General features: G+C 43.9%; 1 protein-coding gene across 5 annotated transcripts in view; it reads right to left on the bottom strand.

The window, feature by feature from the left end:
- npas1 (neuronal PAS domain protein 1) overlaps positions 1-22500 on the bottom strand; it is a 58702-nt gene that overhangs the window by 19013 nt on the left and 17189 nt on the right. For 3 of the 5 annotated variants that reach the window (XM_030108821.1, XM_030108819.1, XM_030108816.1), the window contains exons 1-3: positions 17524-17845; positions 7165-7326; positions 5339-5577 (exon numbers count right to left, since the gene is read on the bottom strand). In XM_030108821.1, coding sequence (XP_029964681.1) covers positions 5339-5577; positions 7165-7259 — 334 coding nt within the window. In that variant the 5' untranslated portion in view covers positions 7260-7326; positions 17524-17845. Of the gene's footprint in view, positions 1-5338; positions 5578-7164; positions 7327-17523; positions 17846-17926; positions 18044-22500 lie in introns of those variants that run through there. The other 2 variants (XM_030108818.1, XM_030108817.1) reach the window with 2 other exon arrangements.

A 22500-nucleotide genomic window follows, 5' to 3' on the forward strand; every position in this document is an offset into this window, starting at 1 on the left:
CTTCCTCACACACGGTCTTCCACTCCCCACAGTGTCAACCTTTTTAACCAGGTTAGGGCGTTACCATGGGAACCAAACAGATAACAGACGCAGCAAACCCCTCTTCTTCTTCCTCCTCCACCTCCTCTCTCAGTCTTCTCATTCGTCTTTGTCTCCCAAGTTTGGCTCAGCCGCCGCAGGTCGGCCCTTTCAAAACAAGAGCCTGATCACACGCCAAGTTGTTTACTACCATCCAAATGTGACGTTTCGACTGTTCAACAGACAGTGAGAGAGAGAGAGTGACCCTGATCGCACCGTCCTTCTCTGGTACAATTATCTTCTCACTCTGACATCCATCCCTCGCTCCTTCTCTCGCTCTCTCCCTCTATTTCTCCTCTATCTTTCCGTCTCCCCTCCATCGCTCCCTCGCTTCTTTTGCGGTCGAACATAATTTGAGTGCAATTAACTTCCCTTAAAAGCCCCGGCTGCTTTAAACGTTGTGAATTAGAGGGGAGGCAGACACGGGGAGAGAAGGGAGGTGAGGGAAACGGAGGCAGCGGGAGATTCGGGGGAGAGAGAGAGAGAGAGAGAGGGAGAGCGGAGGCAGAATGAGAGTCAATGTCAGCAGCGGCGGGGAGGAGAGAGGTGTGTTTGACCTCACTAGCAGAGACAGTAAAACACTTCAGCTGGCCCTGTTGCTGGCAGCGACTTGTCATTGTACTGTACCTTGTAAAAGACTGAGGGGTTGTCTCGCTGCGTATTGCACCTGTTAGAGGTTGAGAGGAATTTGTTGTCTTTGTCTGCGCTTTCTCTCAACAACACAACCTAACACTAAACCCTGGGATTTTATAGGGTCATTCTGTCTTTTTACAACTCCTTTTACCCTTCGGAGAAACTTGTATAAGTCAAGTTATAGCAGAATAAATTATTTGACGAACACAGACGCTTTGAAGTCAACTGATTTGCAGACTAATACATAATATGAAATGGTAAAAAAAGTTCTGGCTGGGCTTTCAGCTGCAATTATTTCTTCTAGAATTCATTTGGAGACATGAGTGACTTTTTACCTGTAAATCAGCATGTTGTAAATTAACTATAAACATGCGAATAAACAAATCTCAGAAACATTTCACCTGATTTGCTGTTTTGAGAATAAATAATTCATGCCACTTCACTCACTGACAACGGGTGGTAGAACATATATGAGCGTGATCAGTGTTAATGTGTGTGATGCTAAAGTGAGGCCCTAAACACATGTTGAAGAGCTCCATGGTCGATAATCAAGAAAGAGACTGGGTGTGACGAGATCTCCTTGGAGTTCTGTCACTACGAGGAGAAGAAGCAGCAGGTGACAGTATTATATCACAGGACACTTCACAGTGTTTCATTTCACACAGTTTATAACTCTTTCACAAATGTATCTTTTTTTTTTAGTTCAAAGAAATTAACAGCAGCTACAGTTACTTTTACATTTTTTAATAAACAATATTTATTCACTACAATGATCTAATTGGTCAAACTCTCCAGAGGTTGATTGATATTTTAAAGTCAAGCTGATCTTCCTGCACCTTGGATGTAATTGTCAGGGTGTGGCCAGTGGTGCAATGAGTGAGGAAAAAAAAAAACACTTCAAACTTTCATGAGAGGAGCCATGTGACACACAAAAGTGGTTTTTAAGCCCCGAATGAATGGGAATTGTTAATGGAACACACCAGCGCAGGTCATTGTTTCAAGCCATGCTGGATCTGCACAGGTTGGAGAATCTGTCTGCACACAGTTTTTATGTCCAGTGAGGACACTGCTGTTGTAGTTTTACCAGTTTTACGTATTCAGGCTGCTTTGTTTGATCGATTGTAGCTCCTGCTGCTCCCAGATCTCAGCAATTAGTGTGGTGAGTACAATCTTATCGCGAGCGAGACAAAGCTCAGGAGAAGCTCTGGTTGGAATAAATCGGACTTATCTTTTAACAGGGCATTTAAAAAGGCAACGAAAAGAAAAAAAAAATCACTGTGGAGGCTTTAAATGTCTTAAAACAGTCCTTGAATGTGCTGTGCAAATAGGTGCACACAATCACAAACACACACGCACACACAAACACACACACACACACACACACACACCCGACACAATGTACATCACGGGTCATTTTACTTTTCCTGCCTTCAGCCTTTCCTTTCGTTCGCTCCTTTCTTCCATAATCTGTCTCTCTCCTCCTCCATTCCTCCCTCTCCTGCTCTCTCAATCTCTCTCTCCCTCTCTCTGTGAAGGTCATGCAATTGATTTTCCTCTGTCTATTCATTTTTCAAGACTGGCTTTGAAACGTGGGAAGCAGACAAAAGCCACTCCGGCCCCTCCCCTTTCGCTCCATCCCTCTCCGCTCCTCCACCCTCCACCTTCCTTCCCTCCACGCTGGCCCTCGCCCATCCAAAAACCCTCGGACAAGAGGGAATGTGGAGGAATGCAAACGGCACCCCCGCTCCCTCCGCTCTCCTCACGCTCTCCCTTCCTTCCTCCCCACTTTCCCTCTGTCTTTATTCCTTGTACATTTGTCCCCTTCCCCTCCTCTCCTGCCTCCGCTCCCTTTCAGCTATCCACTGACCGCATTCCACTAACGGAATTAAAGTCATGCATCACACTTAAAACCGTGCCAATGTATTGTGGGTAGACTTGTTCAAACTGATGTCTAAATTAGCATTGCATTTTCAGTGTTGGCCCCGCAGAGACTGTGTGACCGGCTTGTAAAAATCTGCAAACATTCAATAAACCGCTGAAGATATCAGATCCCGACCTTCACGTAGGCGCCACAGGGTTCTATATATTTACAGTTATTGTTCACATTTGTATGGGAAGCACTTCTCATTGTGGTGTAAACAGTATGCCTCACAACTGTCCTTCCGCCGCAACTCCCATTCATACACAGGACAGCACGGCCACTCGCGCTCTCCAAAGGGAAGGTATTTTCTGTCAAGGTTAAGAAAAGCCTTGAACACAGAGGCCAAATAATTCAGCACATGTGGAGTACAGCCAAGGCTGCAGCCGATACGGCTATCACTCTAACATTGGGATTGTGCATCGCGGTCACAGGGAACGGCTATTGATGGGAACTCACAGATTCACCCAAAACAATGAACATGTGAAGCTACTAGTGGCTTCAGATTAGGACTCGCTGTCTGTATTCTGCAGGGTGTTTAAGTTCACTGAGCAGGATAGTTAACTGTGGGATACTGCTTTGGAAAAATGTAGTTATCACAACTTAGAATCAATAATTTCTTTGCTGAATGATGAATCCACTCAAGGTTACTATACGGCTGCAGATGCATGAAATTACAACTTCAGTGCAGCTGTGTTGGTCTTTTTTATTATTGATAAAGGTATATTTCATAACTTACTTTTCAATCAATTATACGAAAAGTGTGAGATCTACATTAGAACTCTAAAGTCTTACAAGCCAGCTAAAAACTTTGGTACATTTGGAAATAATTATTGGTTGATTATTCCTCAGTTTACATGTATATTTGCAGAGCGACTGGACAAAACTAGCGTGCAAAAAAAGGTTAAGTCTGACTGCTGGATGGCCACACAATTAGTGTAAAAATGGCAAAAAATGAGCAACGCATTCAATTTTTCAGTGAACCTAACTGCTGTTACTGACCCTTCGGAGTGGGGGGGGTTACACAGTTTCGGTATAAATGAAGGTCAAAATGCTTCCGATTGAAAAATGAACCGTAGATGGATTACAAGGCAAAATGACAGACAGATCAGTGACACACAGCTGATAGCTTTGTGTCAGTTTGTTAATAAATAATACAGATACGCTGCAGATTAAAGTTGGGGGGAAAAAAAGGTGTAACTTTCTATCCCTTCATATGCTAAAAACTACTGACCTGTATTATTTTTAATGCTCCCATCATTCACCTTTTTATCACATGAATCCCTGTCTGGTAAATGTCATGATTTTACCTCCAGAGTCCAGCCCTCCTGTGATTAACACACAGCCTCCATCCTCAATAAAAAGATGCTATACGACTCGTTCAGGGGATAATCTTCAACGTTAGGAATGGCATGACCTTTGTTTAAAAAAATACTGGGGTTGATTTTAAAGGGTTCTGACTGAGTGAACTGCTATTTTGGTGCGGGAGCTGTAACTTGAAGAGAACCGTTACTCTGAAATCCGTCACATACGATCAGAAACAGAACAGGCGATACACACAGCGGTGCGGCACGCCACGTGTAGTCGCGAAGAAACATCTTATTTACATGACTGTTTTTTTGCTCACATTTTGTTGAATTAGTCAAAAATGGGTGTGAACACAGACATACACACACACCCACACCAAAACACACACTTGTAATTTGTACTGTAGCTGCATCGTTTCCTCCCAGTAATAGTAGCAATTAGACAGGCTGTATAATTACACTGTCCTCGTTATATAGTTAATTTCTGTAATTACAAATTGCACCAATAGTTTCCTCCCTCTTTGCATATCACCCACCTCCCTTCTCTCCCTTGCAGTTACACACAAATTACATTCATCCTCACACCAGCCAATAGAAAGACACACATGCTTGTTTACAGGCTTCTGAAAGAGAGAGTGCGACTTAATGTGTACACACACACACACACACACACACAATGCTGTGGTCCCAAAGTGAGTTTTTGTGGAAAAGGGTGTCTTTGTGGGCAGGATTTGTTTCAGCCAGATCAGACGACTCTTTTGAATGACAGGTAGATCAGATTCAAAACATGAATTTAAACTTCAAAACAGCATCATATTTAATATTATTCTAAATTATTACACTTGCATGATACTGTTGTTAAAGTTGGGAACAGATTAAACAATCAGCTCCTTTGAAAGAATTATGGTTAATTCTGGGGTCTTAAAAGAGGTCTTTAAAATCAACTTCAATGCCAATGTGATAGAGGCAAATTAAAATAACAAAATAAACTTTGGTCCAAAATTACAATCAGAATGCATACAATACTTCTAGGTTATAAAATGGACTGTAATATATATAAACCGAGGACTAGCGAATGAACTTCAACAATTTGAATGTCGTAGTTGGTGCATCTGTGCATGCAGGGTGTAGATTTAAAGCTAAACCTAAAATAAAGTGCATGTGCCATTGACTGAACACAGTACAGAGGTTTAATTTGTGCAAATGATGTGATTTCTAAATTTGCATCACTTTCTATGTGGACTACTTGACAAAAAAAAATACTCTAAACTCTATTTGATTTTAAAAATGTAAACTTCCATTCAAGTCAAACTGTACATTAACATACCAAGAACAGATACAAAGAACAATGCAGCAGTATTTAATCATTGTTGGTCTTCTCATGCAGCTCCAGTTTGCTTACCTTTGCTGCAGTTGCTGTCCCCCTCCAGCAGAGGGCTCCAGGGTGGGTCCCCCTGGCTGGCAAAGGTGCGCATGTGCAGGTAGCTGATGGTCAGCCGGATGACCGAGGCCTTGTCCAGCTGGCTGGTGATGGCTCCGGGCAGCGGCAGCATCTTGGCCAGCTCGAAGAACTCAAAGTTCTCCTTACCCCGCCGCGAACGGGCCGCATTGCGGGACTTCTCCTTCCGCAGGTTCTGGAGACTTGAGACGTGGACACGGGAAAGCACATTAACAGAGGAAACGGCAACGGCGGAGAAGGTGCAGAGGTGGAAAGACACACATAAACTGCAGAAAGAGATAAATGAGCTTGGAAAATATCAGAAGGTTAGAGAAACGGTATGAATCAGCACTGTATAGGAAGAGTAAAAGTGATAAAGGCTATCACTTCATGGCCATTTACTGACCACCTGTTGATTGATTCATGCTCTGTATAAATGACCCCAGTGTCAATCCACAAAACTCATTTCATAAATACATATCGTAATAATGGCCGCTGCAATTCAAGTGAAACAATCTCCATTCTGACCCATCTCTTGCAGATTGCCCTGGTAATTACAGACAAACTCACTTCTTTCATCGGGCAGAGCAGAGTTCTAATAATGCCATTTGCTCCAAAATCCATATGTGAACACATACACACAATCTAGCACTGCCTCCCTCTCTCTCTCTCTCTCTCTCTCTCCACCCCCTCCACTCTCTCCCTCTCTCCCTCTCTCTCATCTGGTCCCGGGCTAGTGAGCTGAAGCCGTGATTGAGGGATCAATAGGGGAGGGAGGGGCAGAGTGACAGAGGGGGGCCGGGGCTCAGGTAGCCTGTCTCTGTGATTGGGTATTGACTCTCCTCAATGGGGCCTGAGTGGTGGAATTATGTTGTCACAGCCACTTCACAATTTGTGTCGGTGCCGAGCTGAAATAAAGTGTGTGTGTGTGTTCATGTACGCCTGTATGTGTGTCTGTGTGTGTCTGTGTGTGTGTGCACGCGCTTGTCTGCGCACATGAGCAAGTGTCTGTGTGTGTGTGTGTGTGTGTGTGTGTGTGTGTGTGTGTGTGTGAGACTGAGAGATGGACAAGAAAGAAGAATCAGCCGTTCTCCCTTGTGTCTGTGTTGTTGATTTTCATCCTGAGAAAGACCTACTGTGTGTGTGCATGTATAGGGGTGTGTGTGTGTGTGTGTGTGTGTGTGTGTGTGTGTGTGTGTGTGTGTGTGTGTGTGTGTGTGTGTGTGTGTGTACATACATATGTGACGGAACAAGAGAACAAAGAAGCATGTGTGCAGAACCCATGTTTATATCTTAATCATTCGACACAGCTGCTGGATTCATCCCTGTTAGAGTCTAATAAGTGAAATCAGTGTGCCTTTCTGTGAGTGTGTGTGGACTCATGCTGCCAGCCTCTGTAACATCTCATTATTATACTGCCTCGACCCCAGCCACCGAGAACAATCGATACGCACACATTGATTCTGCTTAGTTTTTATATCCGCCTGTAAATGACTGCCCATTAATAATTCCAGCCAAATTTACTTAATCTCCCACAAAGGGGAGGGGATTCACCGCGCTGACAGGATTGGCAGGTGAGCAACAATACGGGTTATATGTCGTGCGGAGGAGAACACACTCGTGTCTCCTTTTGTGTTCCATTGATATGAAACTCTTCTTCATGGCTGTCAGTGTGCGAACGGGTGTTAACGCATGGATTTCACCTTGCAGTGATTAATTCATGGGCATGCATGCAGGCTTTTACAGTGTCAGTGTGTGTGTGTGTGTGAGTATGTGTGTGTGTGTCTCACCAGGGCAGGGTGGGTGGCTTGGCCAGGAGTCCTTGTAGGAAGTCCCACTCCACACTCACACATTTCCCCTCACTGACAAATGGCATGGTTGCCATCCTTCTACCAATCACGTGCCGACGCCGCTGTTAACGAAGGCTCTGATTGGCTGAGGACGGGACAGACCTGGAAGATATGGCGAGTGGAGAAGTAATGAAGAGAGAAACAAAATATATCAATCCAGTCATGTTTCTAGATTCACACGATGTGATCACAATGTCTTCAAAGTAGCAAAAGTATTCCTAAAAAACTTTTATGTCACTAACTAAACGCTTCTAACTTGAAATTTGTTGTTGGAAAATGTTCTCTCAGTACTCTGGCCTTAAGTTTATAGAATTGCTTGAGGAAAGAAGAGCAGCTGGATAGAACATACACAAACGTGCACATGGAAAACACGCACATGTTTTAACTGTGCAGTGACTGTGTCTCATGTCAAGAACTTGGGATCTGTCTTTGAAGGCTGCCTCTGTCAGATGGCTGCAAATTATCTGATGAGAAAACTAATGTCAAGACTGCGAACTTGATTCAACTCAACACTGAATTCCTGACAAGCAGTGACAGGAGGAATGTCTTTATAAACACTCACACTTACTGTCAGAGTAGTTTAAGTATTATTTAACGTGACTAATTTTGTAGAAATATTGGTTACTCAGTACTTTTGTCAAGTGTATAATTTCACTCATGCTCGACTCAAGTACAATTCATAAAATGGGATTTAAATCTCTCCTTTTATAACTGAAAGTTGCTGCTGAGCACAACCACAATCCCAGGTAATATTTAAATAATTTGATCTGCATTTTTATAGCTAATTAATTCATTATTTTAACAGAGAAAACATCTGGTTTTTAATCCACTCTTTTCAATGTAGAAAGAAAGAAAGAAAAAGAAAAAGAAAGAAAGAACTTACTTGCTCACATAAAGGTCAGGGACTGTTCCCAAGGTAATACACATAAGACAGAGAACGAACCCTCCATTAAAGTCACAATTAAGCTAAAAAATCACAGATCTTTAAAGGTTTCGCCTCTTCCACCAGCCAATTTCCAAACTTGTCTACAACCGGAGTTTAAACCAAACATCCCTTTGGACCAAATTCACTGCCCGCTCTCTGCGCTCAGATCTTTTGCCGCCTCCTGCCAGCCTCCACCGTCACCCTTACAACTGTAGAAGTTGCCAATAATTCTCCCTGTCCTCGAACAGAGGCCCCGCTCCTCACCAGTTTCCCTCCCGTCTGCGCTGCGTTGACATTTAAAGGGCTGGTGTGGCCCCGAGCACCTCAGTGTCATGCCCTTGGGCCTGAGATGCCCTCTCAGTCGCTCTCTCTCTCACTCGCTCTCTCTCTCTGCCGCTCATTCTCTTACGCTCTCTTCCTCTGGCCCGGCTGGGTCAGCACAATCGTGTCAGTAAAGCTTTGCCAGGGCAGAAGAAAATGGATTATGTCTCCAGTTTGAGCATGGCTACGCTGACCTTGGCTAAGAGGGGGTCAGCGGAGGCCGGGCAGGTTTGGCAGATATCATTTCACGGATCTGAGCTAATACAGCCAACATTAAATACATGCAAGGAAACTTCCTGGACTGATTTCAAAGGCAAAAAAAAAGTCAATAATCGATTCAACAAAAAGAGAATGGGTGTTGAGATGGAGGAAGAGGTCATCGGCCTACCTTTAGCAGTTTTATTCTGAACTTAAACAGCAATAGTAAAAAGAAAATGTCCACTTTCTATACCTAACATGTTGCCAGGACAGTTAGGGAAATCCATCAATCCAGCTTTCATGGAAGCTACAAAAATAAATATTGTTATAATTTAATTACCAGTGAAGCGATGGACTGGCCAGAGAAAGTGTGTTAAAGTTATACACTGACAAAATAGTTTCATCATGAATCAGACTCTATAGAAGTACATAAGATGATTATAGGTGGACCAAAACCTGATGTATTTACCTTGATACGGATAACCTTGCTACTGCTTGTGAATTATTCACTTCAGTGCATGACTAATTAAAGTTTTCTCTTCCACAAATTTATGATAGAGTTTGGACTTCACTTTAAATTGATCACCACGTAAGTCAGTAAAGTTGCTAATTAGATCAATCTGGTTGACTTTCCAACCTCAGATTTAACCTCTTCTCGGGGCATTTACATCGACAGAATATTTTGTCCCGGGCTTAAGGTTTAAGGCTACGTCTTTATTCAGCCAAAGGAAACCTATATCTTACACCCTCCAGCTACCAGCGTGTAACATTGACAGTCCTCTTTTCAGGGAGTGCGGTGAAAAGAAGACAGGGTCGAGCGGAGGGCAGAGCACCTCTGTTCAACAACTTCACCTTTATCACCTTCCTACCTCACCTGGATAAATGCGCTACATGCCAAATTAGACTGCGTACAGTAGGACGGTGAGATCAAAAGGAGACACGGACGGGAGACAATTTGCTTCCAAATTCTCGCAGCACGCACACATGAACATGCGGCCCGTCTCCAACCCATACCTGTGTGTTTATCTCTTAATTGACCCTATCTGTGCTTATCTAATCTCTCCTTCCATCTTTCTGTCTCACGCTATCACTCCATCGCTCTCTCTCTCTCTCTCTCTCTCTCTCTCTTTTTCTCTATCTGGCCAGACACAGGGGCGTAATGGACAGGGGCCTCCACAGTAATTATTCAATCAGCCTCATAACCTTGTCGCAGGTTGGGCGGCCCATTAATGCACTCACCCAAATGGACCCCGCCACTTTGACTGCTAATGCTGGGGCTAGCTAGCAAGCGCGACAGGCTGAATGTCAGTGTGTCATCTAGACTGAGTGTGTGACACAATCCCGCTCGATCGGACGGATTCCGTCGCGGCGCAGTGGGAAATATATAGAAAAGGAAAGAGCGCCTTCTGAGAACACGGAGCTAAAATATACGGTGTCCACAGCTGCGGAGATCAACTTGTATCAAGTGTGACCGCAGGTGTTCACAATGTGTTGCTGCAGTGCTACATATTCATAGTTGTGGTGTGTGTGTGTGTGTGTGTGCGTGCGTGTGTGTTTGAGACCCCTACCCTATAGAGTCGTGCTCTCTTGGCACGGTCTCAACAGCAACAGAGCGGAGGGCACTGCGGCGAGCGCTCACAGCCGCTGTTTGCTGTGCGCCTCTCTCTGGCTGCTCGCTTGGCTCCTGCTCTGTTTATTTTCAGCGGGGACGTTTAATTAGGGCCTCCAGCTGTCAGAGGTTCGTTAGCGTGCCCCTCCTCTCCCCGAGCCGCCCCTCCCCGTAGGGAGTCAGGGGCATCAGGCAAATGAACACATTTAAGTCAAACAGCACGCCGACAGACAATAGCTCCAGCGCCATGCCACCAGCTCCCCTAGGTAGAGACATGGTTGTTTTATGCCTCATCTCCCCAACCCCTGGGGCCCAATACAGAGCCTGGCCAAGACTGTGAATGTGGAGGCAGAGGCGCTCTCATAGCCCACTGGAGACTGCGTGCACACTGCAGTCATGCAAAGGTGACGGGCAGGACCGAGCCTATGCAACGCGAAATTCACAAACAAAGGATAACTCCGGTTCTGGGGATTTTTTTTTTTTTTTTTTGTCTTTACATTTTTTTAAAAACACTGCAGTATGAAAAATCTGAAAAAAATGAAATCATTCTTAAGTTTTGCCTAATAAGCACTCAGAAAAATGGGAAACAAGTGTTTATTTTAATAGACATTTAGGATCTTTAATCTTCTGAATGAAACTCAGTGCAATTTTTCATGCAGTGAGAATTTAGAAGTTTTTCAAGAAGCAACTTATATATGAACATACAACAAGAATTACTGCAATCCTCTTTTGACAAACATTTTTCTTAAACAGGTCTTGAAGAAGTATTTGCGAGTGTTTCTTGTAAACTGAGACCTTTCTTCAGCGTCTGGTGAGACGTCAGTGGTGCTCGCCTTCTCACATGGTCGTTATCGAATTAAGTCAAACATGAAACACTTCATGCTGTCATTTCAGCGCAAAGACAAATTGAATTTAACTGATGACATTTTTTTTCAGTTCGCCTACAACGAGGCTGGTCCGACAAACCCGAACGTGGTTCACCGAGTTACTGAGTGATGAAGTTGCACCACTGGTCAGTGCAATGCTGCGTGACTGAATTTTCAAATTAAAACCCCTCTTTTAAAATTAAAAGCCCTCTAGCGTTTCACACATGGCCCAGCTATATACCAATTTTTGACCTAGTCTTGTTAGACAGCTCCTCTCTTTCTCCAGCGCCTACTCTGCTTTAATTACCTCACACTAAAGGTAAAAGCGAAGTACACATACAACAGCAATGTAAGATATTCCTGTGAATAATATTTTATCAAATAGAGATCGTTCAATATCATGGAAGATGTAGAAAACATGGCTGGAAATAACATGAACAGAATACTTGATGTAGCTAGTTTTCTATCTCGCCTTTCATGTTGTTGAGTAGTTGTAAATGAGTGTCTGGAGCGTTCGGGGAGATGAAGTTTGGTATTCTGGTTGGAGGGCTGAAAACTACTTATCATGCATTACGGCCCTGGTTGGACCTCAGGATTTGGAAGTCAAAAGACTTTTTAATGTACAATTTTTCAGCCGCTGATCAATCGACAGCTGCTGGACATGAAGATCTCTCTCCCTCCATGCTCGCTCGGCGTTCCATATTCCATCACACTCCGCATTCAGCTTCCATATCGAAGCTCCGGCTGCGATTGACCTTGACGACTCTGGATCATTCTCAACCCAAGGTTCTCTCCAACTCTCAAGGGCCGAGGCGTCTGCCACCCCTACATACATCCCCCACCCCTTTCGCCTCTCCCCATCATCCTAAACCCCCCCATTCCCTCTACTCTAACCCCATCTTTGCTCCTCCCTGGCCCTTGCCTGGGTCATTAATTATCTAATGGAATCAATACAGCGTTAGATTGGACCAGTGTGACCCCGCCCGCCCCCAGGTATCTCTGCGCTGATGAGGAGGAAGAGGAGGTGCTCAGGAAGACTGTAAAGGAATGAGGTAACAACCTGTGTGTGCAGAACGGCGCCGTTAAGTCACAACATGGACCGTCCCTAAACTGAAAGAATACAGAATAAAGAGATCAGCGATAAATAAATGATTAGAGAGGGAGAAGGGGGGGGGGGGGGTCGAGAGCATGGGGGGATGGAGGGCGCATAAGTAGAGGCGGAAGGAGGCAAATCAGACAGTAAAAGGGAAAGAGAGGGAGGGAAATGATGGACGGATGAAGACAGATGAAAAAAAGGAGAGAGAAAGAGATTTGCTAATGTTCACCCTTGGTAATCAATATCGTTCTCCTCCTCCTCTTTTATTACAGAGGGCTTTGGTGAGTGCGCTTTGATGTCCACTCCTCACGGGCGTGGAGCTACGCAGAATCCAATCCATGCCTGTCATAATTACCATCTACCTTGGCCTGAGCATACACAAAAGAAAGGCTCTCCTGCACCTGCACTGTATTAAATATGAAGCTCAAACTATCAGCACACATAAAATCCTATATATTAACAAGAGAATTATCTACTGCACTTCTTTTTTTTTTTTTTCTTATTCCTGAGCTGGATTCCAATCTCTGCTCAATGATCAAGCAATTAAAAATACCTCATAAGTAAAATAATATAAAGCGGAAAGCATACTTTTCCATAAGCTGGTGTATTTGGTCATTTGGGTACCGACTGAAGCGTTCATTTGATTGTTTCTGAAGCGTCCAAATCTAGAAAATACTCCAAGAAGCATAACCAAGTATGGTTAATTAAAATACATACACGGGGTGCGATCTGCTGAGGGGGAGAGGAGAGATATACCTCCCTCTGGTTTATATCCCCTGCTCTGCTTAATTATTTTTACCACAGGAGGGATACAATTTATCTCTGAGATAGTGATTAAGCTACTTCAACAGCAAAGCCGGCCAAATAAAAAAGTGAAAGAAATGTCTTTTAAAATCCACATGAAAAAGAGCTGTCAACTCTCTTTGCACATTGTGAATAGATTTTCTTTTAAATTGCACTGCTCTTTCACTGTTTTTATATATATATATATATATTTTTTTTTTAATTCAATTTATAATGTAGACATTCTCTTTGGAGCAGATTAAAAAATTTATTCTGCGGAAAAACGTGTTCTCGCTATTACACATGACAATAAAACTCCATTTGTAACTTAAATTCTCATGCATCAATAGTGAAACTCACTCAATTAACGTGAAACTTCAACTCAGTTGAAGTGCACACAGTTATCTCAGCTTTCGGCTGGAAACTAGACTTTCCCCAATTTTCACAAAAGATTGATAACAGCTGTTGGGATCCACAGCAGGAAGCCTGTTGGAGGCTTTAACTGTCAACTTCGAAATTTAATTTTGTAAAACCTGGCAACCAATAGACCTGTTACACTAATCTGTCTTCACTGTCTGTGTGCAGAAATTAAAAGAAAAAAAACTGAATCTAAATTTTCCACTTTTTTTTCAAATCATTAACAAAAATGATGTTGGGGAAAAAGTTCTACTCCACTCTGATTTTGTCAGAATTTGCACCCTGCATAAACAAAAAAATTAGATCCTGTAACTGAAGTTGAAAAAATACTCAACTTTATCGTTGCACTAAGCACAGTGTTAAAAGTTTAGTTCTTATAAGAGAAACTAAACAACAGCAGCAAGAAAACCACATTTAACAGCTGAACTTGACAATGAATTCAGGAAGTGAGCAGTAATGAAACAACATGCATCAAGTGAAGAATGTCCAGCCCTCTATGATATTCACCATCTGTATGATATCCTGGCTTGAAAGGGGAAAAACTTGGGCCAGTAAAAGAGCACGTTTAAATAATAGCTGCAGTCCATTCCGAGGTTAAATACATCAACCTCAGTGCAAGAAAAGGCTCGAGGTGAAAAGTGGAACTCGGAGAAAAGTCGATATTAAAAGCTTCTTATTTTGAGCACTTTCACAAAAGGAATGCCAATGTGCTCACATGTAGGGAGAATACTGATAAAACTCATATCAACTGTTCCTATTTTTCCAGTGCTCCCGAAATCTATTAAAGTTAATGACAAACAAACACTGAAGGTAGAGATACACAAACTTCTCCCCCTCGCTGCGGGAGAGTCAGCCAAGTGGATGCGGCTCTCTATATACGGCCGGAGATGGTAAATCCACTCCCGCAGGCAGAGACCACATCAGCACTGACCTCCAAATAACCACAGGCCAGAGAAAAGCACACAGGGTCACTCACTCCCGCCAATGCACGCACACGCCAATGCCTGTGTACTCAAAAACCCCAAACTTGAAAGTGTGCGCTGGTTCTTGCGCGCCAGCACAGAGACGTCCACATGCTAATACAGACACATCAATTAGCATGGTGCAGAAGTCGGAGTGCAGAGCTGTGTCAAACTCCTGGCTGCACAGGCTGTGTAGGTGTCTTGCAGCACACTTGGGGAAACCACAATACCCACCGGCCTCGCTCTATATTCTCACACAGCACTTACAACTCGGTGCTTCGTTTGAATATCTCTGTATTTGTTGATGATTTACGCAAGCTGTACTTTGTGTCGTGGCAAAAATTAGAGTTTGAAAAGACATGAAACTGTTACTGAGAGAAAGATTCAGGTTTGGCTCACAGCCTCTGATCGGACATTAAATTAAGAAGGCAAATGCAGAAGCCTTCAAATTGTGTGCATATCAATAAGTAAAAGCATACTTAGTGATGTGCAGTGTGTGTGTGCGTGCATGTATGCGTGCGCAAAGGCTCCAGTGGATCCCTTCAGGCTGGTGTGTGAATGACAGCGGGGGTTATGTAAGGAGCCACAGCGGGGCCGGACTGGACAGTCCGACCGGAGATCAGGTCAGCAGAGTGTGACACTAAACACATCTCCCTGACACTGCGCTGACACCCTCTGTCACAGACCCACACACTGTCTGTCAGCGTTCTTCACGCGCACACACGCCGCGCGCACGACCAGAGCAAGGAGTGTGTGAGCGGCTGTCTGTCAACACGCCACACGCTGACCACCTTGTGTGCGACTGTGTGTGTGTGTGTGTGTGTGTGGAGGAGAGCAGCAGAGAGAGACAAAAATATCAAGAGAGGGAAGCCGAAGATGAAGCGAGGAAGAGGTGAGGGGGTCTGTCTACCTGAGAACTTGTCAATGAGTCTGAAAAAGGGGAGTCTCTGCCTTTAACGCCCCAGAGGTATTCATGAGTGATTGACCTGCTGCGACCCCACTAAAATCAATGACTTTATTATTATTATTGTGGTCATTATTGCTGCTAGATGAGATTATAAAAGCAAGGATCATTTCAAACACGCGTGATTGTCAATGAGCGGAATAATAAGCGATGCTCATCATCATATGATTTTTCCCAGCAATCTTTCTTTTTTTGCCTGCGACACTGAAACGACGCGTCTTGTTGCCAAGTTTTCAGTCTCACAAAGTAATCTAACTCGCGGTCTGTCACACAGTTGCGTGCTGGCACAGCTCCTCAAATCGGAAAGCCAAGGAGGGAACCAGCGTCTGGCTCTAATAAAAAAAGGCCTTAAGGTAGGTCGCGACCAAAGCATCCTCCATATGCAAGAACTGAACCGGATTGAGGGGCTTAGTGGCTCAGTGGACCGGGGTATAAACTGTGTTACGCTCATGCAATGTTAAATGTTTGGGTCTGACCCCGCTGCACCTTCGAGGTTCGCACACAACGTTTACTGAAGAACTGACAAATGTTGAGACGAGCTGCTGAAAAGAGCAGAAACGATGACTAATATTGCTCCAGTGGAAGCTTTAAGTCAGGAAAAACTGTCAGAGCACGCGCGACGGTAACTCTTTTCACATTTTGACGCCTCATCCTGGCACCTGAAAGACAGACTCTGTAGTGAACGTAGTTGTTTGGTTGGGATTTATCCGCAGCACCTGCAATCTCAGCGGGTGTGAGTGCAAATGATTCTGCTGGCGACAGTGCACGAAACAGAGCAAGATTTACAGCAATCACACAACAGCGGTTTTGGAAAGACGCTCGAAGAGCATAGGAGATAATCACTCAGGGCAAAAAAACTATATATGGACAGGTGGAGATTTGTGAAAGCAAACAAAATCAGGAAGAAAACAGTCAGAATATGCTTCTTTCCTTCTTATTTCCACACACTCAAGCATGCACAATTTTCTTTCTTTGTTTAATTTTTGTGCTCAACCTTTTTCACTTTTATGACTTTACATCTGGTGACAAACCTCCAAACGCAGCAGCAACAGACAAAATGTGGAAAAAAAAAAAAAAAAAAGAAAAAGAAAGAGAAAAAAATCTGAAAACCTGAAGCCACTGAGCGACGGTTTGATGTTGTTATTTAGTTTACAGCAGCAGTGAACATTGTGCGTTTGTCACAGTCATTCTGCCAATTTGGACCACCTGCTGCAAACACCCCGAAGGCAGCGAGTGTTACCAAGCCAGTAAACTGTGACCAATTCTGCCTCTGCAGGTGGAGACGGGCACGCAGCCGCTCACGCTCTGCCTCCATATCTCAAACTGCACACACGCACAGGCACATGCATGCACGCTAAATCTATCAGAGAGCGGTGCACTTAGCACACAACATAAACACACATAATTATTTGGGCTTATCTGCACAGCAAAGAGGGGAGTGTTTGCAGTGAAAATGTTTGCCAGTTCAACCCAACTGATGAAATTTACAAAGAACTTTGTGTGTGTAAAAAAAAAAAAAAAAAAAAAAAAAAATGACACCTCTGAGGGGAGTAAACAATCAGTCCAATTATCTGATGAAATGATAAACATCTATATTTATTTATACCAATAGAAAGCTATGTATATTTAAAAAAAATGGATCTCCTTAGTATACATTTAAATATTCTGGTACACAAATAAAACACTTCAATTGCCATCATTTAAAATAAAAAAGATACACTTTTATACTTTAATCTAATTGATAATGAACTTATTAAGACACATGGTATAGTGTGTTGCACTTGTTTCTGTCTTAAATGTCCCACAGCAAAAAGTTGTCTCTGGTTGCTTTCACACTTATAATAGTTCAGAATGTCAAAAAAAAGGACTAAAAAGGTACTTTGAAAGAAAAACTGTCAGAGCTCTCATGAATTTTAATCTTAAGTCAGATTGTGAAAGACACACAACAGCAAACTGACTTTAAGATCATTCATTTTTAAGTGATGACCAGAATCTGATAAAAGGAGACAACTTTTCTTGCGTCCAGCCTGAGTGTGAGTATGTGTGAGTGAGTGAGTGTGTGTGTGTGTGTGTGTGTGAATACTCTAGCAGTGTGTGCGCTCATGCATGTGCGTGTGTGTGTGTTGACAGTAAGTTGTTGGGTCCATTATCTACTCACCTGATGGGCATTTCCAACGCTCAGTCTGCTGCTGACGGTCCGATCCACTTTGTTTCTCCTCCTCCTCCTCCTCTTCCTCTTCTTCTTTCTCTTCTCCTCTTCTTCTCCGGTGCCCCGGCTCTGCCCTGGCAGTGCCCCCCCACCACACCTCCAGCACCTCGAGCTCAGGCACAGCAAACAAACACTGTATGTGTGTGAGCCAAGGGGGCTGGGACAGGGGCAGCGGCAATCCCCTCACTTTCACAGGAGCTGCAGCCGCGCAGCCGGACGCATCGTGGACTCCCGTTGCAAGAGTGTGTGTGTTTGTGAAAGAGAGAGAGAGGGAGAGTGTGTGCGTGTGTGCGTGTGTGTGAGCGTGTGAGTACGGCTAGCTGATGTATCTCTCCTTGGCTCTCAGACTCACTTCACTAACACTCTGCTCCGCTGCTTCTTGGAGATGGACTCGGATTAGGACACAGCCAGTGTGAGAATCTCTTCCTCGCTCTCTCTCTCTCTCGCTCTCTCCCTCTCTCACTCCGTCTCTCTCTCCAGCCGGCATGCTCCCTCCCGCCCTTCCTCTCCCGCTCACTCATTCACTCTCCTCGCTGAGCTTCTTTCTTTTCATTTCCTCTTGGGAAAGCCGTGCACACCAGTTGTCTCTGCCTTCAGCTGCGCTCTCTCTCTCTCTCTCCCTCTCTCTCTCTCTCTCTCTCTCTCAGTCACTAGTAAATATAAAAGGCATGCTTGTACAGCCCCTCGCCTCAGTCTCTCTCCAGCTCTCCCTCCCTAACTCACTGTGTCTTATGCTTTCGTTTACCCCCACCTCCATGAGCCCCCCTCACTTTCTTTCTCACTGTCAAAGCTGCCTTTCAAATGCTGATTAGCAGCCAGAGCGAGCGAGAGAGAGAGAGAGAGAGAGAGAGAGAGAGAGAGAGAGAGAGAGAGAGAGAGAGAGAGAGAGAGAATGACTGAAACAAGTGGGAGATTCCATCACATCCAAAAGGTATTGTAAAATTGTGACTCCTGTCTTGTACAAACACACACTGACTTGTTTTTGTCACTTTGAAGAACGCCGTATGTTCTCGTATTAGTAACCTGGCACTTAGCCTGACCTAACCTTAACCAAAGTATAAGCTTTACCTCCAAAAAGTCAAATGTGTTGTGGCGGGAATAAACAAAAAGGAAGGGTTTGTCACTGTTTTTTCAAAACAATGCGCACAGCATCAGTGCTTCCTGAAGGTAATGCCATCCATAACTAAAGCTAAATGTGACTGAATTTTGACCCGTTCGACATTTGATTTATTTGTCCATAAAAAGATTGAATCCCACTGCTCTGATCTTCATTCATCACCACTGCCACCTCTGTTAAGATAACAGCTACTTTGGGCAAACTTAAAGAGACATCTAAGTCATTGTAAAAACTTGACGTTTGGTGGAACGCGACACACAAACAGCTGCGTTTGTCCAAAACCGACTCCATTTTCCCATGACGATGCTACACACTGCTTTTTGTTCACGGTCAGCGTAATCTCATCATCGCCTGCGTCATGTTATCAACAACCCTGTTGATCATACACAGCCAGCTGTGGCGCACACTACAGAGGCTTTTCCAGCGTGGAGTATGGGTTTTCGTCTCGTACGTGGCGAGCAGCAGTCTGACAGGAAGGAGCTGAACGCACTGATGAGCACAGAATGGAAGATCCATTTCCAACAATACTGTAGCCTTAGTGTGTAAATCTGAAAGAGCACAATATAAAGGAGTCAACAAATTAGGCAGCATGAAGCTATTAACTCCAGAAAGAAGAGCAGCGTGGAGAGGGTGGATATCGTCTTCTGGGACCCTTCAAAAGCCCAAAAAGAATTTACACCTTGTGGATCAGTAATCATCCCCTCCGGATGTGACTGTGGCTACAAGCAGGCGATCAGAAAACAGACACAACCCTCACATGAAAAAGGATTTCATTCACAACTGAAGAAATGACAAATCCGCTGACGGTCAGTTTAAAACTGCACATTTAACATGCATTTTTGTTGATAACCATTGAAATTATTTGAGATAGCACCAATCTCTCCTGTTTTTCCATTTTTAAAAATTATCTAATAAGGAATAGATTAAAAAAAAAAATCCTCTAATGAGGAGACTGGAATTGTTTAAGTACTTGAGTAGATATCCTAAGTTACGTTACATGGTTAACTCTGTGTACTGTGTGCGTGATCAATGCGGACCATATTCACATGGATAAAAAGCACATTCAATCAAAGACATGCACACACATGCGAGCTATACGTGAACAAATAGTCACACTCAGAGACTCACTCAAGTACTCTCTCTCTCTCTCTCTCTCTCTCTCTCTCACCGGTCTCCCTCCCTCCTCCCCGTTACCCCTCTCCTCTATTCGTTCCCCTTGCCCTCAAACACTACTCAGAATATTGATACATCACCCCCCCCTTTCTTTCTCTCTCTCTCCCTCCATCTCTCTCTCTCTCTCTCTCTCCCTCCATCACTCACTTTCTCTACTGAATACTGATAGGCTGTCTACTCCGTGGTCTGAGTTTCAAATCTCTGCCTCACTTTCGCTCCCTCTGTCGCTGCGCCGGTACAAAAAAACAGCAACATAAAGGAGGAAATAGCAGAAGTTAATGCACTGAGGTAGACATAAATTCACTTAAGTACCATTTCAGATTATGTCAAGCTAAAAATGGGCTTAACATTGTGGAAAAGAGGGAAGGGGGGGGGGGGTTGACAGAGGGGCTGGGGGGAGGAAAAGTGCCGCTTTGGTTGGCTGTCTCTCCAGCGGAAACTGGCTGAGTGGCCCGCAGCACTGTAGAAAACGGGCGGCCGGCAACAAAAGCGAAAAGACGTGTGAAAAGTTCAGGCAAATGAAGACGCATTCAGTGGGTTTCTTTTTTTTTTTTTTTGTCCGACTCCCACCCTCCCGCCTCATTGTCGGGCATGTCGACTGTGGCGTGGACGGGGGGGAGAAGAAGGGAGTGAATGAGGTCGTCAAACAGTCCCAGTGACCCCCCTCTGCTGATCCCTCTCACTCACACACACACACACTCTTCTCACACACACACACACACACATCTTGAAACAGCTGAGAGCAGGAAAGAGCAAAAAAAAAAAAAAAACTAAGAGAAACAACACAGACTGAAAATGTCCTGCTTTTCTCACACGGATGGGAAGGTGGCAAGGCCTTTCAGAGTATTTGTGTGTATAAGTGTATGTAAGTCTAAGTGTGTGTCTCTGCTGGAAAGAGAGAGGGAGTGTGTGCCTAGTCTCTTTGGAGGAGGCTTTCTGTCTGCATTAGAAGTGCTGCGCGTCTGAGACACTGGGAGAGGGAGTGTGTGATTTTGTCCTCCAAGTCTTCCCCAGGCGTCCTTGAAGGAGACTTGCGGGGAATATCTGACTCTGTTTGCGCGCGCGTGCGTGCGCGTGTGTGCACGTGTGAGTGACAGTGAGCGTTTGAGCCCTCACAGGCTGAGTTTAGCACCGGGGGCTTGCCTCGCAGAGCAGCAATACAGGTGTTCCCTTCACAGATCGGGGCGCTGGCGGAGGCAGCCGTAAACACATCCTGCAGCCGGAGAACCGGCCCGGTCTGATGAATGAGGCCGCTAATTAAATCAAGTTGGCAAATAAATGTAAGGCAAAGGGGGGGAAAAAAAAATCCTTTGTGTGTTTCTGTGTGTGTGTGTGTGTTTCTGCACATGCATGTGGAATAGCGTGTAGCAGTCTGTAGCAGTCAGCGAGACAGTCACACCCATGTCTGACCTTGTTTCTCCGCCTGTCTACACATGCTATCGGCTGTGGTCAGTTCAAGGTGGTGACAGGGAAGGGCCTTTTCTGAAAAGCAGTGCAAACAGGCCAGTCAAGGAAGAAATGCTGATACTTTGAAGCAAAAAGAAATGGAAAAAAAACCCAAAAACATCACAGGTAAACTAGACTTTCCAAAGTTAAAAACACAGGCGTGATAAGAACAAGTGCACAGTGACGCCGTATCTAAAGTAAACATTTTATTACCATTACCATTTATTACCAACATTTATTATTTTGGTAACGTGTTTCTATGTATTTGATGCCAAAGTCATCAACTGACAAATAGGCATAAAATGAGTTAACTTTCTGACCGGATTGACCTGATTTATTTTGACTTTATGGCTGAAATGAGTGACTGTTTCTGTCCTCTTCTCCAAGATAACTAACTTTTACTATCTGTGTGTTTTTGGTGGCGGTGAGACGGTACAAACGCAGGTGGATCTTGTCTTGTGATTGGACAGTTGCACTTCAGCAGTTCTCGGGGCCACCGTGACACTAATGCTTATGCGCAGAGCCTTATTTTTCCGCTTTGTGGAAGGTTTTGCATTTTATCATAAACGCTTCAGGCATAGCGGTTATAAAATGTATGTATGCCAGATCCTGTGAGCTGAGGAACAGATAGGAATAGAAATAAGAATGAAAGGGTTAAACAAGGAACTTAAAGAGAAAAGGTTTTGTAATCACGAACACTTATGTATATTTCACACCTGAAGCAGGCAAAGAATAACACTGGAGCTAAATGTAGCAATAAAATTGTGCATAAATGTGTATTCTGGATGCGCAAACTGACGTCACAATTTTTTTTTTTTTTTTTTTTTAACAGAGATGCAGTCAGAAGTTGTGGAGTAAATCATCTTTTCTCTGCAGCGTTCAGGGATCAAAGGTGAACACTATTTACTCAAACACAAACAGAAAAACTGAGAACATATAGCTGCTGTTTAAGCAGAGGTCACTCAACAATAGGAGGGAACATGTGGCAGTTTTATGTTGAAGACTTATGAGATTTCTAATGTGTCCTCTGACCTGACACACACTACTTTTCTGTTTCCTTAGGAAGTAAAAATGGTGAGTCTTTACAGCTTAAACACACTGTGTTTGTGCAGTGAATGAAAATGAAGTTGCTCCGCTGAAATACTTCCAAAAATAAACCCTGGCTACATCAGACACATAAATATTGAAAT

Source organism: Salarias fasciatus, chromosome 14 (genome assembly GCF_902148845.1).
Source record: "Salarias fasciatus chromosome 14, fSalaFa1.1, whole genome shotgun sequence".
NCBI lineage: Eukaryota > Metazoa > Chordata > Actinopteri > Blenniiformes > Blenniidae > Salarias > Salarias fasciatus.